The sequence below is a fragment of the Xenopus laevis genome, chromosome 5S (genome assembly GCF_017654675.1).
Source record: "Xenopus laevis strain J_2021 chromosome 5S, Xenopus_laevis_v10.1, whole genome shotgun sequence".
In the NCBI taxonomy this organism is placed as follows: Eukaryota; Metazoa; Chordata; class Amphibia; order Anura; family Pipidae; genus Xenopus; species Xenopus laevis.
This window is the reverse complement of record NC_054380.1, coordinates 124,870,034-124,887,164: the sequence shown is the minus strand read 5'-3', so window position 1 is coordinate 124,887,164 and position 17,131 is coordinate 124,870,034. Positions and strand designations below refer to the sequence as shown.

At 42.5% G+C, this 17,131-nt stretch overlaps 1 protein-coding gene across 5 annotated transcripts in view; it reads left to right on the top strand.

Annotated features, from left to right (window-relative positions):
* The window catches only part of kidins220.S (kinase D-interacting substrate 220kDa S homeolog), a 125,203-nt gene that overhangs the window by 80,040 nt on the left and 28,032 nt on the right, over window positions 1-17,131 (top strand). For all 5 annotated transcript variants that reach the window (XM_041565051.1, XM_041565052.1, XM_018265920.2 and 2 more), the window contains exons 23-24: window positions 14,431-14,609; window positions 15,786-16,009. In XM_041565051.1, coding sequence (XP_041420985.1) covers window positions 14,431-14,609; window positions 15,786-16,009 — 403 coding nt within the window. The remainder of the gene's footprint in view (window positions 1-14,430; window positions 14,610-15,785; window positions 16,010-17,131) is intronic.

Sequence of the window (17,131 nt, the reverse complement as noted above, 5' to 3'; positions counted from 1 at the left end):
TTTTAGCGATCGACCGAAGGATTTCTATTCGATCAAAAAAACCTTAGAAAAGTGCTGTGGAAGGTCCCCATAGGCTAACATTGCACCTCCGTAGCTTTAATTTGGCGAAGTATGAAGTCAAAGTTTTTTTTTTTATAGAGACAGTACTTCGATTATCGAATGTTCGAATATTCAAACGATTTTTACTTCGAATTGAAGTAAATTCGAAGTCGTAGTATCCTGTTCGATGGTCGACATATTCAAAAAATTACTTTGAAATTCAAACTTTTTTAACTTCGATTCGAATGATTTGTAGCGATCGGCGAAGGATTTCTATTCGATCAAAAAAACCTTAGAAAAGTGCTGTGGAAGGTCCCCATAGGCTAACATTGCACTTCCGTAGCTTTAATTTGGCGGAGTATGAAGTCAAAGTTTTTTTTTAAAGAGACAGTACTTCGATTATCGAATGTTCGAATATTCAAAAGATTTTTACTTCGAATCGAAGTAAATTAGAAGTCGTAGTATCCTATTCGATGGTCGACGTATTCAAAAAAATTACTTTGAAATTCAAACTTTTTTAACTTCGAAAATCCACTCAGGCTTAGTAAATCTGCCCCTTAAAGTCGCTTGGATGTAGCCAAATCTGAATCCTGTTGAAAAAGGCCAAATCTTGGCCAAACCCTGAACCGAATCCTAGATTTGGTGCATCCCAACTTAAAGCTCCAGGAATTTGTAGTGTGCATTTTTGAAGATCACCATCATGCACTAGTGGGTCAACTCAAAGACTTATAGGGCTTGGTTATTCTTTGGGTCACTTGGTATGGTGCCAGGGTACATACCATTATCTTCTAGGGCATGCATGAGTCTCGCCATTAAAGGAGAACTAAAGCTTATCTAAAGAAGTAGCTAGAAATGTTGTACATTGTGTTTTGGGCTTCTGTACCAGCCCAAGGCAACCACAGCCCTTTAGCAGTAAAGATCTGTGTCTCCAAAGATGCCCCAGTAGCTCCCCATCTTCTTTTCTGCTGATTCACTGCACATGATCTGTGCTGCTGTCACTTACTGAGCTTAGGGACCCACTCACAATATACAGTACACATAGAATAGAAATGTCACAATATAAGGCTGATTAGTAATTAATACAGATAATTACTACATGGCAGCACAGAAACCAGTGCAATTAGCATCAGAATTTAATAATCAGCCCTGTAGCATCAGCTTATATTACAGGGGAAGCTCATTTTCTGCTGGATAATTAGTGACGAGCCCTAAGCTTAGCTTCTCAACAGCTGCTCAGAGCCCACTGAGCATGTGAGTGTCACAGACACTTTCCAAGATGGTGACCCCCTGTGACAAGTTTGAAGTCCTGGATCATTGCTGCTATTGACAAGCTGAAACTTTAGGCTGGTGCAGTAAGTGCAGTATATAAAATATGACATTTTTAGCCATATTCATTTTTAGGGTTTAGTTCTCCTTTAAAAGGCATGCAACACAGAAGAGAAAGCATCAAGTTGAACCAGAACGAAATCACTAAAATCCCAGTTCCTTGTGTTTATAAGCAATAAGCTATAATGTTTATGATTTCAGTCTGTAATTGCAACACTGAATATAAAGGCATAAACTTACATCAGAAAATGATAATAGTACAAATCTGCCGAGCAAGCAGTGTGCCGTGCTGACGCCGCTGTATGTTTCTCTGTTGCTTGTCTCTGCAGTAACATAATAAGTTAGGTTGAAAAAAAGACACACGTCAATCAAGTTCAACCTTTTAACTCTATTTTAACCAGCCTAAATCCATTTGAAGCCTCTCCAATTTGCTTTAGAGGGGGAAAAAATCCTTTCTGACTCTAAGATGGCAATCGGATCAATCCCTGGATCAACTTGTCCTATGAACTATCTTGCAGTGTATACACACAATGGATACGTATCAGCGTCACAGGTTGGGGTAAAGTGCACTGGATATTGGGTCAAAGCACCAAAAGTGCAGAGTAGTTTAAGCTTCCTAAGGGTTCTTTTATCTTATGATCACCTAAAGGGGATGTATACCCAACCAAATAGATTCATGTAAAATTGCTCCAACATTATATTCATTGCTAATATGAAAGGTATGTAAATGATTTAACAGTAGTACCCCTGCTGTTCTTGCGACCACTCAGTGGGACAAAATGTATCTCCTAACAGATTTATTGACAGAGGGCCTTGGATGAATTTGTGAACAAGCATAATATCCATGGTTATTGTGATTATAAAATCTGCAATTAGTATAGACATTGGTATATATTGTTTATATGGGAGTATATAGATAGGGCGGTATAAGTATGTGTATATATAGGTATAGGACCTGTTATCCAGAATGCTCGGGCCTGGGGTTTCCAGATAATGGATCTTTACATAATTTGGATCTTCATACCTTAAGTCTCCTAGAATATCATTTAAACATTAAATAAACCCAATAGGCTGGTTTTGCCTCCAATAAGGATTAATTATATCTTAGTTGGGATCAACTACAAGGTACAGTTTTATTATTACAGTGAAAAGATAAATAGTTTTAAAAATTTTGGATTAAATGGGTTTTATGGGAATTAGCCTTTGCATAATTTAGAGCTTTCTGGATAAAAGGTTTCCGGCTAACGGATCCCATACCTGTATATGTCCTGGGGTTCATTTGGAGGTGTTGAACTTTGTTGGTTGCACGTTAGTTTTTTTTTTTTCAACCCAATGTAATTGGGTAACTATATAACATGTAGTGATCAAGAGACTATTCCTGCATTAGTAGCTTAAGTTTCTAGAGATCTGTCCAGCCTTCAACCCTGACAGAACAGCAGGGGATGCCTCTGCTACACATTCATGATTTGTAAAACCGCTAATGTGAAAATAACCAGAAAAATTATCTAAGTAAATTGCGGAGCTGCTCAGAAGTGCACACTAGGTAATCTGAAAGCAAGAAGCTTGAGTAGGTATATGTCCACTTTAAAGGAAAACATGTTTTTTTTTTTTTTCAAAACACATCAGTTAATAGTGCTACTCCAGCAGAATTCTGCACTGAAATCCATTTCTCAAAAGAGCAAACAGATCTTTTTATATTCAATTTTGAAATCTGACATGGGGCTAGACATTTTGTCAATTTCCCATCTGCCCCTGGTCAACTTTATCAAGCGCTTTAACCCCTCAATTCTACTTCTCCAGGAGACGCACTTAACCCTTTCCCTGCCAGCCGTTTTGTCCTAGATGCGAACATCTACTGCCAAGCAGTTTTTAGATATTTTGCACTCTTTCACTTTTAGGCCCCTTCCTGGGGCGGTCTTTTAGTTTACCCAGGAAAACAATATATTGTTTTTTTCAGGACAACCTGAACTTTCAAAATATGCAAGAATTTTGGTGTAATTCTACTTCTGTAAAAAAATATAGGCTTCTAAGTGTCCAATAAAATGAAAAAAATCATGTTTCACAAAGAACAATCACATATATCAGAAACATTATTTACTTTATGTATGAGAAAACAGCTGATTTGGAAAGGTCTGTGTCTCCTGAACGCGGCAATACCAAATATATATAGTTTTATGGAGATTTCTCACTTGTATAGATCAAAATCTAAAAGCAGTACACTAGCAAATGTCCAAAGCACCGCTCCCCAAACGGCATACTTCTGATTTCAAGGCCAAACATTCCACTAACAGTAGGTTTACCCTAGAAAACTACCCATTATTAGAAAGAACAGATTCTGGTGAATCAAAAATGGGTAAACATATCGTTGTACTCCAAACTCCCAAGTTGCAATTGTTTCCTAAAGTTATAATGTTTTATAGAAATTGGTGAATTTTTTGAAAAATGACCTCAAAGCTTCCAATCTACAGAATCGTATCTCCCACACATCATTAGGTATCAATGTAAAACACCCCAAATATGAAAGCCTGGGATCCACTGAACAGTTTGATGCCCAATATGTATAGGTGTACCCAAGCACGTGACATATAGGGGCCCTAAACTGTAGACACCTCATTTGAGCTATCAGTTCTGTAATTCCAGATACTGCAAAATCAGCACATTTGCATCGTTTTGGGGTGGGGTAAAAGTAAAAAAAATAAGTTCATCCCAGAAAACCATATATTTTCGGAAAGTACACATTCCCACGAATCTAAATTGGGTATGCATGTCTTTGTACTACAAAGTACCAAGCCGCAAACGATTCCTAAATTTGGTGATTTTGGCGACATTTCCAAAAATCACCTCAAAATTTCTACCCTGCAGCATCGTATTACCCACATACTTTTAGGTATCAAGAGAAATCACCCCAAATATGAAAGCCTAGGGTCCTCTGAACAGTTTGATGCCCAATATGTATAGGTGTACCCAAGCACGTGGCAGACAGGGGCCCCAAAAGGAAGGCCCCCATATGGTCTGTCATTTCAGGTACTGCAAAATCAACACATTTACATCGTTTTGGGGGGGTCAAAAGTAGAAAAAAGTGGGTTCACCCCAGAAAACCATATATTTTCGGAAAGTACACATTCCCATGAATCTAAATTGGGTATGCATGTGTTTGTACTCCAAAGTACCAAGCCGCAAATCATTCCTAAATTTGGTGATTTTGGTGATACTTCCAAAAATCACCTCAAAATTTCTACCCTGCAGCATCGTATTACCCACATACTTTTAGGTATCAAGCAAAATCACCCCAAATATGAAAGCCTAGGGTCCTCTGAACAGTTTGATGCCCAATATGTATAGGTGTACCCAAGCATGTGGCATACAGGGGCCCCAAAAGGAAGACCCCCATATGGTCTGTCATTTCAGGTACAGCAAAAGCAACACATTTACATCGTTTTGGGTGGGTCAAAAGTAGAAAAAAGCAAGTTCACCCCAGCAAACCATATATTTTTGGAAAGTACACATTCCCACGAATCTAAATTGGGTATGCATGTCTTTTTACGCCAAAGTACAAAGCTGCAAACCATTCCTAAATTTGGTGATTTTGGTGATATTTCCAAAAATCACCTCAAAATTTCTACCCTGCAGCATCGTATTACCCACATACTTTTAGGTATCAAGAGATATCACCCCAAATATGAAAGCCTAGGGTCCTCTGAACAGTTTGATGCCCAATATGTATAGGTGTACCCAAGCACGTGGCATACAGGGGCCCCAAAAGGAAGGCCCCCATATGGTCTGTCATTTCAGGTACTGCAAAATCAACACATTTACATCGTTTTGGGGGGGTCAAAAGTAGGAAAAAGTGGGTTCACCCCAGATAACCATATATTTTCGGAAAGTACACATTCCCATGAATCTAAATTGGGTATGCATGTGTTTGTACTCCAAAGTACCAAGCCACAAATCATTCCTAAATTTGGTGATTTTGGTGATACTTCCAAAAATCACCTCAAAATTTCTACCCTGCAGCATCGTATTACCCACATACTTTTAGGTATCAAGAGATATCACCCCAAATATGAAAGCCTAGGGTCCTCTGAACAGTTTGATGCCCAATATGTATAGGTGTACCCAAGCACGTGGCATACAGGGGCCCCAAAAGGAAGGCCCCCATATGGTCTGTCATTTCAGGTACTGCAAAATCAACACATTTACATCGTTTTGGGGGGGTCAAAAGTAGAAAAAAGCAAGTTCACCCCAGAAAACCATATATTTTTGGAAAGTACACATTCCCACGAATCTAAATTGGGTATGCATGTCTTTCTACGCCAAAGTACAAAGCTGCAAACCATTCCTAAATTTGGTGATTTTGGTGATATTTCCAAAAATCACCTCAAAATTTCTACCCTGCAGCATCGTATTACCCACATACTTTTAGGTATCAAGAGATATCACCCCAAATATGAAAGCCTAGGGTCCTCTGAACAGTTTGATGCCCAATATGTATAGGTGTACCCAAGCACGTGGCATACAGGGGCCCCAAAAGGAAGGCCCCCATATGGTCTGTCATTTCAGGTACTGCAAAATCAACACATTTACATCGTTTTGGGGGGGTCAAAAGTAGGAAAAAGTGGGTTCACCCCAGATAACCATATATTTTCGGAAAGTACACATTCCCATGAATCTAAATTGGGTATGCATGTGTTTGTACTCCAAAGTACCAAGCCACAAATCATTCCTAAATTTGGAGATTTTGGTGATACTTCCAAAAATCACCTCAAAATTTCTACCCTGCAGCATCGTATTACCCACATACTTTTAGGTATCAAGAGATATCACCCCAAATATGAAAGCCTAGGGTCCTCTGAACAGTTTGATGCCCAATATGTATAGGTGTACCCAAGCACGTGGCAGACAGGGGCCCCAAAAGGAAGACCCCCATTTGGTCTGTCATTTCAGATACTGCAAAATCAACACATTTACATTGTTTGGGGGGGGGACAAAGGTAGAAAAAAGTAAGTTCACCCCAGAAAACCATATATTTTCGTAAAGTACACATTCCCCTGAATCCAATTTGGGTATGCATGTCTTTCTACTCCAAAGTACCAAGCCACAAACCATTCCTAAATGTGGTGATTTTGGTGACATTTCAAAAATCACCTCAAAATTTCCAGCCTGCAGCATCGTATTACCCACATACTTTTAGGTATCAAGACAAATCACCCCAAATATGAAAGCCTAGGGTCCTCTGAACAGTTTTATGCCAAACATGTATAGGTGTACCCAAACACGTGACATATAGGGGCCCTAAAATGAAGACCCCCCCCCATATGGTCTGTCATTTCAGGTACTGCAAAATCAACACATTTACCTTGTTTTGGGGGGGGGCAAAAGTAGAAAAAAGTAAGTTCACCCAAGAAAACCATATATTTTCGGAAAGTACACATTCCCACGAATCTAAATTGGGTATGCATGTCTTTGTACTCCAAAGTACAATGCCGCAAATCATTCCTAAATTTGGGGATTTTGGTGACATTTCCAAAAATCACCTCAAAATTTCCAACCTGCAGCATCATATTTCCCACATACTTTTAGGTATCAAGATAAATCACCCCAAATATGAAAGCCTAGGGTCCTCTGAACAGTTTGATGCCCAATGTGTATAGGTGTACCCAAGCACGTGGCATATAGGGGCCCCAAAAGGAAGACCCCCATATGGTCTGTCAATTCAGATACTGCAAAATCAACACATTTACATCGTTTTGGGGGGGGCAAAGGCAGAAAAAAGTAATTTCAACCCAGAAAACCATATATTTTCGGAAAGTACACATTCCGACGAATCTAAATTGGGTATGGATGTCTTTGTACTCCAAAGTACCAAGCCGCAAACCATTCCTAAATTTGATGATTTTGGCGACATTTCCAAAAATCACCTCAAAATTTCTACCCTGCAGCATCGTATAAGCCACATACTTTTAGGTATCAAGAGATATCACCCCAAATATGAAAGCCTAGGGTCCTCTGAACAGTTTGATGCCCAATATGTATAGGTGTACCCAAGCACGTGGCATATAGGGCCCCAAAAGGAAGACCCCCATATGGTCTGTCATTTCAGGTACTGCAAAATCAACACATTTACATAGTTTTGGGGGGGGGCAAAGGTAGAAAAAAGTATGTTCGCCCCAGAAAACCATATATTTTTGGAAATTACACATTCCCGCGAATCCAAATTGGGTATGCATGTCTTTGTACTCCAAAGTACCAAGTCGCAAGCCTTTCCTAAATTTGGCGATAAAAGCAACGGTTTTTACATTTCTGAAAATCGCCTAAAAATATTGCAATTGGCCGCATTTATCTCACCCAACTTCTTACATACAATTGTAAAACACCATAAATACTGATGCCAAGGGTCTACTGAACAGTTTTATGCCCAATATGCATTGATATACCAAGGCAGCTGGCATGTGCGGACCCCAAATGTAAATAGTGAATATGAGTTTTCTCTGCTGCCGATTCGCCTTCTGTAAACATAGACCATTGACTTCATATTATGTGCCTCAAGACCCTCCTAACAGCAAAGACCCCCCAAAACCATATGTTTTTGGAAAGTACACATTCTGACGAAAACAACCAAGATAAAGACATCTTTCTACAGCAAAGTACCAAACTGCAAAACTTTTATAAACATAGAGATTTTTACATTTCTGAAAATCGCCTAAAAATGTTGAAGTATGCCACATTTATCTCACACAATGTTTTACGTACAAAGAAAAATCACCCCAAATATGGACATCAGAGGTCTACTGAATAGTTTGATGCCCAATATGTATAGATTTACCAAAGTATATGGTGTGTACGGCCGCAAATGAAAAATGTGCATATGAATTTTCACACTGGCCAACTAAGCTGCTGAAAAGAGAACCCCAACTGTGCGTTATGTGCCGTAAGACCCCCAAACTGTAAAAAGACCCCAGAAAACCATATATTTTTGGAAAGCATATATTCTGACGGATCAATCTAAGTAAAATAATATACCAAAGCACCAAACAGCAAAACTATACTAAAGATACATAAGGAACAATAATCCAGGGATAAAATTGCAATAAAACCACAAAAATTGTGCAAATCAATGAAATAACAAAATAACTGCACCGACAGCATAATTAGTGGCCGAAATCGATTATCCAATAGTCACGCTGCTGAAATAAACAGTTTTTATGGGTAAAAAAAACACAAATTGGTGAAATGAAAAAGTAAAAAAAATAAAATGTGTATACATGTGTGTACACTTCCAAGAATTGTGTGACAGTGTATAAGTGTGTATAAGTGTGTATATAAGTCCATATAAGTGTATATAAATGCATATAAGTGCATATAAGTGGAAAATGAAAAATTAAAAAAAACGTTTTTTTTTTTTTTTTTTTTTACTACTAAAATATGTGTGTATGTGTGTATAAGGTAGGTAGGTGTATGCAAGTGTGTAAAATAAAGGGCACTTACCGTTTTTGGCTGATCTAAGAGCTGGAGAAGAGAGATCTGCAGAGTTACAGCAAGCAGGAAGTGTGTGGGCGTCGCTGGAACACGAGGTGAGCAGGAGGAAGCAGAGCAGCAAGGCAGACACGCGATTTGCTGTGTCTGCCTCTTTTAGGTCGGCCCTGCGACAATCCAGTCGCAGGACCGACATGACAGCCCCCCAGCCTCGTTGCCCAGGGGGCTGTCAATGCTGCTAAACCTCTGCAGAGGCGGCTAAAGCCGCTGATGCAGAGTACAGCATGTAAAACTGCAAGCACGTACAATGTACGTGCTTGGCAGTTAAAGCCCTTGCCTGCCAGAACGTACGGTGTACGTGCTTGGCAGGCAAAGGGTTAATGGGGCAGAAAATCCTAGCTCTCAAAAAACGATGGGTGGCCCACGCCTACCACGCCACGTACTCATGTTACTCCAGAGGTGTGTCTATATTGGTACGGAAGAACATACCGTTTGAGCTATTGTCCATTCGGACGGATCATTATGGTAGATACGTTGTTTTGCACTGTAATTTTTTCTATCAAGAATTGATATTGGTAAACCTATATGTTCCACCCCCATTCTCTCTAACTCTGTTGGAGCATGTATTCACTGTGTTGGCCAATTTTCCCTCTGTCCCTACATGCCTGTTAGGTGATTTCAATGCTACCCTGGATGCCCATAAAGACAGATTAGGGTTCTCCTCTGCCCACTCTCCTGTACTGAATGACTGGGTAACCAACATGGGGCTCCTTGAGTTATGGAGATGGAAACACCCCAACACCTTACAATACTCGTGCCACTCAGCCACCCACAAAACACTTTCCAGAATAGATATGGCGGTGTGCACCCCAGATTTCCCTCAATTTGTCCAGCAGGTGGAGTATTTACCAAGAGCCTTTTCAGACCACTCCCCCCTTGCGCTCACCCTACGTGAGGGCATGGGGAAAACACATAGGTGTTGGCGCCTTAGTCCGCTTTGGCTCTCGAACCCAGAAGTGTTGGAACAAAGTCAGATAGAATATGCCAATTACTGGGATAGTAACAATGGTTCGGCCTCCACAGATACTCTCTGGGATGCCTCTAAGGCGGTGGCCCGAGGTACCCTGATTAATGCCATTTCGTCAGCTAGGAACAGGGCTAAGCAGGAGGTAGCGGAGGCATCTGCCAAATTTTCCCAAGCGGAAGTTGCATATGCCTCTGACCCAACTGATGTCAACTATGTTGGGCTTACGCAGAGCCAGCAATCCCTGGAATTAGTCCAAACTAAGCTAACTCAGAAGAAACTCCTGTATTCCAACCAGAGAGTATTTGAACAAGCCGATAGAGCCGGCAAGCTCCTGGCGTATCTCTCCCATCCTCAACGCTCACCCACGGTAATCACTAGACTACAGGGCCCCAGGGGCGACCCCATAACTGATCCCTCCGATATTGCCAATGCCATGGGTGATTTCTACTCTGAACTCTATACCTCCCGCAGCGATGCCACCCCCCAGCAGATACATCGTTACCTAGAGTCCCTGGAGTTCCCCACCCTATCGCCCCTAGAGGCCGCCTACTTAGATAGTCCAGTCACTAGACAAGAGGTGCAGGAAGCTATAGCGGGCCTCCCCTCCGGGAAGACCCCAGGTCCGGATGGACTCCCCCCTGCTTGGTACAAGGCACAAGGTGACACACTACTCAACAATTTCTGCAGTACACTTGCTGATGCAATGGAGACGGGCACACTACCTCAATCCTTTTACTCAGCCCTAATAACGCTTATACTTAAAGAAGGGAAAGACCCCGGAAAGTGGGACTCCTATCGCCCTATTTCCCTCATTAATACGGACATGAAGGTGATAGCTAAGATTCTGGCCAAGCGATTGGCTACGGTGATCACCTCGATAATTCACCCAGACCAATCCGGCTTTATGCCTCAAAAATCCACTGCGATAAACCTAAGGCGGCTACATACTCACCTTCAAATTGATCATGACAACAAAGGGTCGAGGGTGGTGGTATCAATCGATTCGGCCAAAGCATTTGACTCAGTGGAGTGGCAATATTTGTGGGCTACGATGTCCAAATTTGGCTTTGGCCCCAACTTCATCAAGTGGGTTCAAATGCTGTATAAAACCCCCTCGGCCCAGGTTAGAGTCAACAACCTTAATTCGAGACCCTTTCCCTTATCTAGAGGTACACGTCAAGGGTGTCCTCTGTCGCCCCTCCTCTTTGCTTTGGCTATAGAACCCCTAGCTATGAGAATTCGCCAATCTCCCAGCATTCGGGGCTTCCGCTTAGGTCTCCGAGAGGAGAAGCTGGCTCTCTATGCCGATGACCTATTGCTGTTTCTGGGTGATAGTGACGAGTCGCTAGAGTCAGCCCTTCACATTTTAGAAGAATTTCGGGGGTACTCCGGATTGGCTATAAATAGGGAGAAATCTGTGCTACTACCTCTTGACCCTATACCAGTTAATTCCGACACCATAAGGGGATTGAGGTGTGTGACCCGCTTCAAATACCTGGGCATTCAGGTTACTAGGAATGTTGCAGACTTTGCTGGGAATAATCTTGACCCCATACTTACCCGTTTCACGCAATCTCTCACCACATGGGCCAAACTGCCTGTCACTATGTGGGGCCGGATTAATGTGTATAAAATGATATACCTACCTAAATTTTTGTATGCCCTATTGAACTCTCCGGTGTATGTCCCACTGTCGTTCTTTAAAAGAGTTAGGTCGGCATTGCTTCCGTTCTTATGGGCTAACAAAACACCCAGAATCTCATGGGAAGCTCTGACAGCCCCCACTACTAAGGGTGGCCTTGGTCTCCCCCACTTACAACTGTACTACTTAGCGGGGCAGTTATATCATATCCATGCATGGTTCCACCCCTCTGAAGACAACCCGAGCAGCTCACTACTGGGAACCCTAGTTGGCTCGCTCGAGGCACTTCGTAGTGCCCCCTATAGAAGGGTGAGCGATTACGATTCACTCCCTACTACCATCTCTACCCCCTGCAAAGTGTGGGGGATGGCGTGCAAACTTTTCAAGATGCAGGCCCCCCTACGATCTCCCCACTTACCTCTATGGAGGAACTCAAATTTGCCACACTTGCGAGGTCTGCAGGACTTCTCTTTCTGGCCCCAGAACCATATCCGATCCATGGGTGACCTACTGATAGAACTCACGTTCCCCACCATGGACCAACTTAGACTGTTAACTGCTCAGCCAGCGTTACACTGGTTTCGATACTTGCAATTCAGGGAGGCCTTTAGAGCTCAATTCCTTACACTCCAAATTTCTTATGATGGCCCGAAATTTGAAGGGATATTATGGGACCCTCAAGCTGGGAAGCTGATGTCTAGACTCTATCAGTCCCTACTTGCTAGTCTACCGCCCCCTTTCCTTAAAGGACAAGGAAACCCCCAGGGCGCTAAACCCCTCCCCCCCTCCCCTGTGCTGCCCCCCCTCCCTCCTCCCCCCCGGCCTACCTGTCCCCCTGGGCAAATGCCCCTAACTTTTTACTCACCCCTCTGCGCAGGTCCTGTCCACGGAGTACGCAGTCGCCATCTTCTCCCACGCGCGTCTTCTTCCTGCTCTGATCGGCGTTTTCTGGCGCATGCGCAGTAGGAACAGGTACCGGTACGGCTCTACTGCGCATGCGCCGAATGTCACGAAGTGAAATCGGAAAACTTCGTGACATTCGGCGCATGCGCAGTAGAGCCGTACCGGTACCTGTTCCTACTGCGCATGCGCCAGAAAACGCCGATCAGAGCAGGAAGAAGACGCGCGTGGGAGAAGATGGCGACTGCGTACTCCGTGGACAGGACCTGCGCAGAGGGGTGAGTAAAAAGTTAGGGGCATTTGCCCAGGGGGACAGGTAGGCCAGGGGGGAGGAGGGAGGGGGGGCAGCACAGGGGAGGGGGGGAGGGGTTTAGCGCCCTGGGGGTTTCCTTCTCCTTTAAAGCTCAGCAGAAATGGCACACTGTGATTCCTTCTCTGGACCCGGACATGTGGGATGAGGCCACGGACCATCTGTATGGTTTTTTAATATCTGTTAAAGATCGCCTTATTCAATTCAAACTCATACACCAGCTCTATCTCACCCCTATTAAGCTTCAGAAGTTTGGGAGGGCCAATGAAGCACGCTGCCCCAAATGCAACTCCCCCAACGCCTCCTTTGCCCACCTTATATGGGAATGCCCGCACATCTCTAAGTACTGGGCAGATGTAATGAACCACCTGACTGGGCATTTAGACTTTCCCGGTACCTGTACGCCTGAAATTTGCCTACTAGGGGTCGTTGAAGACCTTCTCCCCCTCATCAGGACCAGAATGCTTATCAAAACTGCACTATTTTATGCAAAAAAGGCCCTAGTACTGAAATGGATGGCCCCCCAATCTCCCACTATACAGCAATGGCTCTCGCTGGTAGGTAAGTCATTGATAAACATTAAATTGACGTATGAGGCGAGGGGATGTCCTTCCAAATTTGATAAGATATGGTCCCCCTGGCTAGACTCACACCCAGAACATGATCCTTAACACGGACAGGCAGCTGTGTCGGGATGCCCCTTTCAAGGCTATTGTTAGTTACCTGCAGTATATTTTCCGGTATGATACATGATGCTGATTTGTGCAACAGACTGTAATGTATATGTTTTCTGTGTTGTAATTGATCGTCCCTCCCCCTCCCTTTCTTCTGTCCCCTTCCCCCCTTCCTTTTTTTCTTTTTTGAAATCAATAAATATATACTTTAAAAAAAAATCATCTGAAGTTGCCTCTGGATGAAACTTTGGGTGATTTAGCAATTAGTTGGTCATACCTCTAAATCACCTGAAGTTGCCTCTGGAGGAAACTTTGGGAGATTTAGCAATACCGCCAGCGAATTTAATTACCAGCAATGGAGAGGCATTTTTGCAAGATTTGTTGCCTGCAGCCTCGTCAAAAAAATCACGGGCGACAAATAAGGTTGCCACCTTTTTCCTAAAATGTTTACCGGCTGGTGGGGGGCAGGAACAAAAGGGGCCGGCCATGACGTAAAAGGCTGCATGGCCACGTCATGGTGAAGGCCAGAAGGAGGACAAAAGTTACGTTTGCATCGGATTGGGGGCTGGCCAAGGGGTCTTGTTAAGGGTATTATAAATTTACCGGCAGCTTCATTGCCTGTAAATTTGTAATACCAGCCCCGGCCTTGGCAGGTGTTTTACCAGCTAGGCCGGTAAAATAACGGCCGGGTTGCAACCCTAGCGACAAATCTTCCCATGTGCCACTTCCCTAAGCAATGGGCCAGGTATTCCGGGCAGTGCTCTCCTTTCAGATTTGAGGTTTATCACACAAGTGGTGATTGGTGCAGTAGTGTGCAGAACTGTGGGGTGCCAGTTAAAATGCCTAAGTCTACAATGCACTGGTAAAAGACTTTGGGGTCTCTCTGATAAATATTTTTACCGTAGTGGTGTTTCTTCTTTATATGACCACTCTGCAAGCAATTGCAATTTGTCGGGCTCTGCAATCAACTCACAACGTAATATCCGTTATAAAAATACAGTGAACGTATGTTTTTTTTTTTTTTTTCTTTCTTACTTAGAGTTTCGAAAAACATTCCCACAACTAAAGACATCGAACCACTGCTTGAAATTGATAGCGATGTCAGGAGTTTTGAAGTCTTTTTGGCCTCCAGGACTCCAGTGCTCATAGCAAGAGATGTGAAAACCTTTCTTCCCTGCACGGTCAATTTGGATCCAAAGCTGAGAGAAATCATTGCAGGTAAGTGGATGGGGTTCACTCAATTAGAAACGCTCATTTGTCTTCTGCAGTCTGGCTATGCAGAGTGTATGGAAAGGTGGGAAAAGATGGGTGCATGGAGGAGCAACATAATAGACTTACATGTTATATATACAGTATATGTATATAATCCTACACTTCTATCAGTGTAGGATTGGGACACCAGTGTCCCACCCAAAAACTTTAGACCAGGGGTCCACTCTCAGTACTGTTAGTCTTCCTCTCCTCTCTCAACCTCTCCTAGTCTCTTTTCTTTACATACTATAATCTATTATTCCATCTATTTAGACTCTTTGTCTCATAGAAATAGGGAATGACCACCCAAAAACCTGAGACCAGAGGTCACTCTCAGTACTATTAGTCTTCATCTCCTCACTCAACCTCTTTTCTCCTAGTCTCTTTTCTTTAAATACTATCATCTATTTAGCCTATTTCTTCTCAGAAATATGGAATGGCCAACCAAAAACCTTGGGCCCACTCTCCGTACTTTTATTCTTCTTCTCCTCACTCAGCCTCTATTCTCCTAGTCTCTTTTCTTTACATACTATAATCTATTATTCCATCTATTTAGCCTCTTTTTCTCATAGAAATAGGAAATTGTCACCCATTAACCTTATACCAGGGGCCCACTCTCGGTACTATTAGTCTTCCTCTCCTAACTCAACCTCTATTCTCCTAGTCTCTTTTCTTTACATACTATAATACTATAATCTATTATTCTATCTATTTAGCCTCTTTGTTCTCCTAGAAATAGGGAATGGCCATGAAATAGGCCAAATGTTTAGCAGCATGAGGGTCCATGAGTTTTCCTGGTATCCCGGGGGGCTGACACTGACTCTACACAGGTACTTTTATAAGGGATCCTTTCAGGCCCGGACTGGCAATCTGTAGGTTCTGGCAAATGCCAGAGGGGCTGCTATAAGGTGCCATAGAAAGTCAGTATTTAGTGGGCTGGTGGGGGCTGCCTGGGCCTCTGTGTGGGCTGATTGGGCCTCTGTGTACCTGAGATGTCGGGCCTATTTTAATTGTCAGTCCGGACCTGGATCCTGTAGTCCACATCAGACACCATGCCCTTTCCCATGAAGCAATCATCCTTTCCATTCATTCTTTCCATTCATTGCTCCCCACTCACCTTTCTGGATAATGTTGCTCTTGCAGATGTTCGTGCCGCAAGAGAGCAGATGAATATTGGAGGGTTCCCGTATCCCACACTTCCCTTGCAAGATGCTCCACCCAGAGCAGCCTCTGTATTCAGCCAGCCGTCCTCCGTCTGCTCCTCATCTTCATTTAACGGACCTTTCCCTGCTGGTGTAATGTCTCCACAGCCACCAAGCAGCTATTACAGTGGGATGACTGGACCACAACACCCTTTTTATAATCGGGTAGGTGTTGTTCTGTATTCTCTGTAGGCATGGCTTGCAAATAAGCAGAACATTTTGAGAATCTGTCAGTCTTTGCTTTTCTTGTATAATATTGCTAAGAATCAGCACTGCCGTTCCTTTGCCATTGATTTTATTTGACTATACATTTATTGGCTCAGTTACCTGTCGTGTTGTCTTGAATGCTAAGCACCTGGATGCTCCTGGGTTATCTGATGTACATAAATGGTACCTTGGTATTGACGAAACCCTTTCCTCTCTGTATGTCAGTATTAAACATGGTTTTGCTTCTGACCAGAAATACTACAGCTCTAACTGTAACAGGAAGAAGTGTTGGAGCAAAAGACAGAACTCTGTCTGTTAATTGGCTCATGTGACCTAACAAGTTTAGTTTGGTTTGTTTGTGTGCACCGTGAATCATACGATCCCAGGGGGGCGCCTGTTATTTTTTTAAAATGGCAATTTTCTATTTATGATTACCCAATGGCACATACTACTAGAAAAGTATATTATTATGAAAATGGTTTATTTACATGAAGCAGGGTTTTACATATGAACTGTTTTATACAATATATTTTTATAGAGACCTACATTGTTGAGGGGTATAGTTTTCCTTTATTATAAGCTTCAGCATACTGAAATAAGAAAACTTCTAAATACAATCAATTAAAAATGTTTCTTAAATAATCAAGATCATCTTCACTATTCCTCTCTCGGCATCTATTTCTCTTCATTCTCTCTCTTTATGCAGCAGTTGGGTGTCAGATATTCATTGACAGTTAGATCCAATATATCTTATCTTATCTTTTGCCTAGAAGATGTATTAAAATCACCAGACATCATGTCTCTCTACATGCAGAATTTGTGCGAAAGGCAGTTATTTTGTTAGGTTTAGTTTGTACTGGAATCAGTTAATTGAGTGAGTTTGATTGGGTTATGTAGTTGTAGCTGTGGAAAAGTTGTTACAATTTGTAACATCAGTGTTTAGTCCCTCCTTCCCTGCCAGGATTTCAAATGATGCAGAAAGAGAAGAACTGTTAACCAGCATAGAAATGGCATTTATTCATCTGTCATGTGGGACTCTTTATCAATTTTTGGAGTTCCCCTTTAAAGGAGAAGGAAAGG